This window comes from Plectropomus leopardus, chromosome 8, assembly GCF_008729295.1.
Source record: "Plectropomus leopardus isolate mb chromosome 8, YSFRI_Pleo_2.0, whole genome shotgun sequence".
Lineage (NCBI taxonomy): Eukaryota > Metazoa > Chordata > Actinopteri > Perciformes > Serranidae > Plectropomus > Plectropomus leopardus.
The window spans coordinates 35,540,970-35,547,692 of NC_056470.1; the positions used below are offsets into that span (position 1 = coordinate 35,540,970).

At 38.8% G+C, this 6,723-nt stretch overlaps 1 protein-coding gene across 1 annotated transcript; it reads left to right on the top strand.

The window, feature by feature from the left end:
- The first annotated feature begins 3,542 nt into the window (after positions 1–3,542).
- Positions 3,543–6,515, top strand: LOC121947200. The gene is made up of 2 exons (XM_042492136.1): positions 3,543–4,038; positions 4,889–6,515. Exons 1-2 carry the CDS (start codon positions 3,577–3,579, stop codon positions 5,402–5,404), a joined length of 978 nt encoding a protein of 325 aa, XP_042348070.1. The 5' UTR covers positions 3,543–3,576; the 3' UTR covers positions 5,405–6,515.
- Positions 6,516–6,723: the final 208 nt, after the last annotated feature.

The following is a 6,723-nucleotide window of genomic DNA, read 5'->3' on the forward strand; positions in this document are numbered from 1 at the left end:
CCAAACACTGATGGTGGTGCCGTCAATATTTACTTCACTGTGATAAACTAAAGCAAAAATGTTTGTCAGTTTGAATCAACAGATTTCCTCACAAGTACTTTGTTTTTATTGGTAGTTACTGTATTGTAAAAACAACAGCTATATAACAGCTTTAAGTGGGAAATATCGTGGGATGATTTATGCCATATATGATAATGCATCGTCTCCTTAATCAGTAACCAAAGCATAGCGGATATACTGAAATACAAAACTGAACAGCAAAACTCATGCACAGGAAGAGACGCTCTCTGAACTCTATGTGACCAGTCGGAATAAATAGCCAAGGAAAGGAAAAAACATTTGTGCTGTTAAGAGGGAAGGGCTGTTGGTGATGGGACACGGTGCCAGGTGCTTCCCAGGACTGAGTTAGGAGTTAGGAGCCTAATAAGGCAAAAGTGGAGGTTGTTGTGTAAGTAAGGAGGGGGCGGAGAGAGGAAAAAGACTGGTTAGCCTATAGGACAGGCGAGGAGTGGTAAAGTAGGTGGATTTCTCCGTTGGCTGATGATCCTATCACTGTGTCCTCTTTTTTTTTTTTTTAAGATTATTTTTGGGGGGATTTTTCCCTTTATTGATAGTGCGGCTGTAGAATGACAGGAAATGTGGCAGAGAGAGGGGGAATGACACGCAGCAGAGGGCCACAGGCTGGAATCAAACCCGGGACGCTGCAAAAGCTTCGGCATGTGGAGCGCACACTCTAGCAGGTGAGACAGAGGCCACGCCCACTTCGTGCTCCTTTAACCTGTAATCTGACAAGTTTTTAACAAAGTAGCACTGTGTTGTAACTGTACCCTGCAGACTCACACATCCACGATATGTGTGTGCCTGTGTGTGTGTGTGTGTGTTTTGCGGCACAGTGGCGACTGTCTGTGGCGCAGCAGGAATAGGCTAAGGTATAGGAAAGGGGTGTGGGTGAGGGAGAGTCTGGTAGAGAGAAGTACTCCACACAGCAAAGTAAAACGCAGTAAATAAGCATTTTAATCACAACATTATTACGCAATCACACATTATCCTTATCATCATCATTATTATCATTATTATTATTGATTAATTAATTGATTGATTGATTTGTTTTAACATTACCATCACTTTTATTATTATCATTATTATTATGGTAGTAGCAGTATGCTTCTCTCAGCTTTTTTTTGGTGGTGTTTATTAGTTTTGTCAGTATTCTGTCTTTAGTCTCACAATAAAGAGAAAAAAACAACATTTAAAACAAATGTTTTTTGTTTTGTTTTGTTTTTGTTTTATTTTTAAGGCGTTCCTGTTCAGAGGTACAAACTGCACCTGCTCTGCACCGCCATGCAATGTGCTATATCCGTTTCCTGCACATCTCGCTTCTCTCTTCTTCATGTTTATGACTGTTAATGGCTCATCGAAGCTCTTTCTCTTTCTGTTTCTTTGTCTGTTTACAGACAGCAATGGGCGGCTTCATTATTATTATTATTTCGATGCTTTTATCTCTCTCTGAAGCTCTCCAGTGTTGTTCCTTTTTAAATGTGTATCTAAAAATTCTAATTCCTGCTCAACGTAGAGTCTTTCAGTATGAAAATTACAAAGAGAAAGCAGATGTTACGATGTCGTCTGCTGTGATCAAACTACAACGTTCAGATGATGGACCACTAAAAGCACATCCTCACTGGATTGTTTTTGAATGCATCGTTTTTCTTTTAAAACTTGATTTGCTGCCCTCATAACTTTTAGGGACTGTTTGGTGTTTTACACATTTAGCATTCTTAATTTTTTTGATAACTGTGTGTGTGTTGATGCATATGTCCTAAATGTAATCCAGATTGTGTATTTGAGTTTTAAAATGTCCCCTAATGTTCTGGTTATTGTGCAGATTACGATCTTGTAGAAATGTTTATTGTCACTCCGGTTACATAAGTTTCAACATATGAAACATTTTTCTTAAAAGCTCCATTATAGAAAACACTAAATAAAAAATATTAAATACACATAAAATATAGTAACAAAATGAGCATATAAGAAGCAATAACAAAAGTACATAAAGGCAAACGGAGCTTCTCAATGTGCATGTGTGTATTTTGAGTTCGACAGTCTGCAGTTTTTCTCCAGAATCACAGGCTGCACCTTTAACGAAGGTATAAGTGATCTTACCTGCAGATACAGCAGCCATCAGGCAGGAGAGGGTCAAATCTGGGAGGGCGGTCCGAGCAGGAAAACACACCTGATGAGCTGCAGGCAGAGGTTCAAAAGGCAGGTCAGACGTGAATCCAGGTATCAGGAGACAGATCACAAAGGGCAGAAAGCATGTGGTCTCTGTGGTGAGCTGCAGGGGCTAATTAACCTGCTGAGAGGGAGCGAGACGCAGGTGAGGAGGTGGGCGGGGCTGTCAGGTGATGGAGAGAGGGAGGGAAAGTCTGAGGAACATCACCAAGTGGCTCAGTGGAGTACTTCAGCACAGAGATCCTCAGGGTTCACTGGTAGACAATTACATTTAAAGACTTGCTGAAAAGTACCAAATTTTCTGAAATGCAGCTGATCAAATGAAAAGTAACAGCCTCCTCACTGATGGTGTGAACGATAACTAACACAAAGACGACTTTAATCAGCATAAACCAGCATGTTCTGCACAGACACGTTTAAACTCCGACAAAACAGACCAGAACCACAACAGCAAACTTATCTGCACACTAAAAACCACTCAGTCCAGATCTAGGCATGATGGGAAATGTAGGAGAAGTGACGGGGACCGCAGTGAAATGTGAAAAGGCTTAAAGGCATCAAGAAGCAGAATATTTCGCTAGATAACATTTTATGAATTTTGGAAATGATGATATGTTTTTCATTAATTTTGACTGTTGGACTTTAGCCAGCTCTTGAGTTTTTGGAAATGTTGGTCATCCTCCATCAGCTGTGCCGTGACACGGAGCTGCTAGTTTAAAAATTCAGGTGTAATCTCTAAATCTGTATATGGAAAATGATTTCCTCTAAAATGATATCTTAGCCGTGACAAAACTGAGCGAGCCGAGCATTTCTGTGTTTATATCTGCTGTATTTAATTCGTTTGGGAAACCTCACGATCGCTTCAAAGCATCAGCACCAGTTGGACTGAAGAGGGACTAGGACACGTGTCCGCAGGTCGTCACTGAGGTCCGACCGACCTGCTGGAGCAGTAAACATGTTTCACTCTACTGACGTGACTGACTGTTTTCCAGGAATTAGTCAGACTCCATGGAAACAGAGTTGCTAAAAGCTGTTTATTTTGAGAGCTAATTGCCTCAATACATTAATATATTTTGATTATACATTTTTATTTTGTTGATAGCAATTATATAATCGCAATATTACACTCAAGCGTGTGCTCAAACAATATTTGAGCACATTAGTGAATGTAGGCCTATATGTCTATATATATCTGTTGCACGTGCACAGAAAGCTACCTGCTGTGCACATGCCACGGCTTGCAACAATTTTTTTTAAACAGGAAATCTTTTGTTTCCTGTTGTTGCGGTATAAGTTCAGGTGTGACACCTCTATGAACTCAGCAGAATCCAAAACTATCCACCAAACATGGAGAGCTTACGAACAGCACTGGCGCATTTTGCCGGCTATATTTCTAAAACAGCCGGTGTCTACACCACTATCATTGTGATTTTTTCTTACCACATCGTGCTGCAGAAGGACTTGGTTTGTACTTGCCAAGATCAACACGTGGCCTGCTGGGTCTACATGTTTGTGCCAGCAGCCATACTATTTCTCTTGATGCTCTGGATGGACAAAACCTTTCAGAGAGTCTGGGAATACATACGGACAACCTCCAACACCAGGTTTTGTTGTGATTTTTGGTATCACGTTGTCCAAGCGTTTGCACTTGGTCTGCTGTGGGTTATTTCCGTGTTAATCGATGGAGACTGGTATGTCTGCTGCTGGAACGATGGCTCTGTACAACAGGCAAAGTTAGGCTGCATGGACACGACTGAAATCAAACGTGAGCACCAAGTAATCATCAATAAACTGAAGAACGACTCAAGGGTGAGTTTTTATCTTTACTGATGACATCATGATTGTCACTTTTTGCAGGCAGCCAGTTAACCTGTTGATTGTTGGTTTTCTGCAGTTACCTGTTCTGTTAGATATCAGGCACAGTGACTGAGGGAAGCCTGGTAAACACAGAGATATTTGCTTGAGAAACCTTGATTTTTGGTCCAACTCTCAACTGGAAATCATGTTTATACTTAAGCTTTGCGCAAGAAAATACATTTTGTAAGATTTGTTTTCTTAATGTTCTTTTCAACACACCACTATGTTTTTAATGGAAAAACGGAAAGTAAAAAAAATTATGTGAAAAAGGAATTATTTTCAATATACCACATGCAAAGTAGATTTTTTTTTTCCCGCTTATCCCAGTCTAGGATATGTCAGTGGTTAGCAGCAGCATTGATTTTTACACATTCATTTTTTTGTGCAGTGTCAAATACTCACACAAACTCTGCACACAAAATGTATTTTTAGGCTATAAAAATTAATGTACATAAATATGATTTCCTACTGTCACTGAGTTTATTTTTCACCAACATCAGTCCTAATCATAAATATCACATATTTATTAATTTTCTGAATTTTCACCCTTGCCACTATGTTGTTTTTTTTTTTGTTGTTGTTTTTTTTTGGATGATCACAGCCTCGGATATGCCACTGATTAGTTATGATGATGAAGAACCACAGATTACAGTATCATCACATTAAATCATGTAAAGAATAGGAGCCCTCGTACAGAACCCTGGGGTACGCCCTTTCATTAACATTTTATGACCCTTTGGGAAGTTACTACGAACACACAAAGCTGCTGTGATAATACAAACTGCTCTTTGATGTTTTTCAGGTTACTGGCTTGTTTCTTCTCTTGGCTGTCACTCTCTTGGCTTCCTGTATGTCATCAGTGCTGTCAAAGGCATGCTGCGGTACTGGCTACATAAAAAAATCAAACGGGTGCAAGACCGGCAAGATTATTTTGGAGGAATTTGAAAACCTAGAGACAAAGACTCTGAGAGAAGCTATAAATAACAAGGTGAAAGGAGGACTCAATGAACGTGTGAATAATGAAACATGGGTAACAGATCCTGAAGAACTATTCAGAGAATTATTTCCTCATCTTCAACTACACCGACAACAACCGAACGAAGATGCCGCTCACAAACAACCGAACGAAGATGCCGCTCACGAACAACCAAACGAAGCTGCTGCTCACGAACAACCAAACAAAGCTGCTGCTCACGAACAACTGAATGAAGCTGCTTCTTCCAAACAACCAATCGAATCTATGTCACTTCTTGATTTGAAACATCACCGAATTATGAAAAAAGAGAGTCATGACAAGATTCATTGTGATAAAATGTAAACCTGTCCTTTATGTTAACAGGTTGTTAAAATCATCACTAGGCGGGTTTCCATCACAGATATTAAACTGACTGTGTTTCCACTGAGTGATGTTGCAGGTCTTCTCCTCTGGTGATAACATCCCAGTAACCACGGCGATGGATGTTCAAAACATCAGCAGCTTTATTTCCATTGCATCCGCCACACTAGCTATTCTTCATCTTTGCTGCAAAGTTTCCATCTGCTGAGAGTTGCTGCTTAAAACTTGTGATTACTCAAACAGGAAGCAAGACCTTCCCGTCCTGTTTCCTGAAGGATGCTTCCAGTTCAGAGTTTGACAGGAACGTTTTTCAAATCGAAAGTGAAACTGACCTCAAATTAAGAAACTTGTGGTAACTTTGTTTTCTATTCACTTCATAGTTAAGGCGAGCCCCTAAATCGTGGAAGCTTATTCAGGATTTTGAGAGGCACTTGGCTGCAGACACTACACAATCACGTGTGTGGTTGGCAGGATTTTGTTTATTTAATTTACTTTATTCAACACAAATATTAAACAGCAACTTAACCTTTTTGTGATAAATGGTTGTTGTTGTTTTTTCAAAATTGTCATGTTTCCATTAGATGCATTTATATTCATAATTTCAATTTGCACAATTTGATGGTCAATGGAAACCCACCTACTGCGACAGAGTAAAGGTTTTACTGACTTATGTTTTGTTGTGCATTTGCTGTAGCTCGAAAGATGACGTTGGTGGTCGGTGCATCATTTTGATCCTGAATAATATCATCAACTTTTGAATCGATTACCATGAATTTGGTTCACACGTGTGAAAATATTTCTGATGACAGTTTTTTCTGTGTAAAGAAAAAACTCCTGCATGTATTGCTAACTGTGTTTTTTACATTTGTGTGTACGGATGAAACAAACAGTTTAACAGTGTGTTTATTAGTCAGCCTCACAGCCTTTGGGTTGTATTTTTTGCCGCTCTCTCTACATGGCGCTATCGACCCATTTTGTATTGATAAAAAGGCTTTTATTTTTTAACCGATTGCAATAAGTCATTATTATATTCATGGTTTAATGATCTACTTGTAGTGCTAAAATAAAGTTTTTTGTTTTCAGTTAATTATCATCTGTGTATCTGTATTTTTTTATTTTAACTCTGCACACAAACTCTGCACGCTTTTCAAAATCAGACTATAAAAAAAATTAAATATTAATATTAATTTCTACTTTTATTGAGTTTATTGTTTAACTAACATCAGTCCTAATCATATATATCAAATACTCATTAATTTTCAGAATAAATGTATTCAGTTACATTATTTTGAAGGAAGTAA

What these genes read in the sequence shown, in the direction of transcription:
- LOC121947200 (XM_042492136.1), top strand. Translation starts at nt 3,577, where the DNA reads ATGGAGAGCTTACGAACAGCACTGGCGCATTTTGCCGGCTATATTTCT. An exon ending in AACTGAAGAACGACTCAAGG is followed by an intron (nt 4,039 to 4,888) that starts GTGAGTTTTTAT and finishes GATGTTTTTCAG; the next exon opens with GTTACTGGCTTGTTTCTTCT.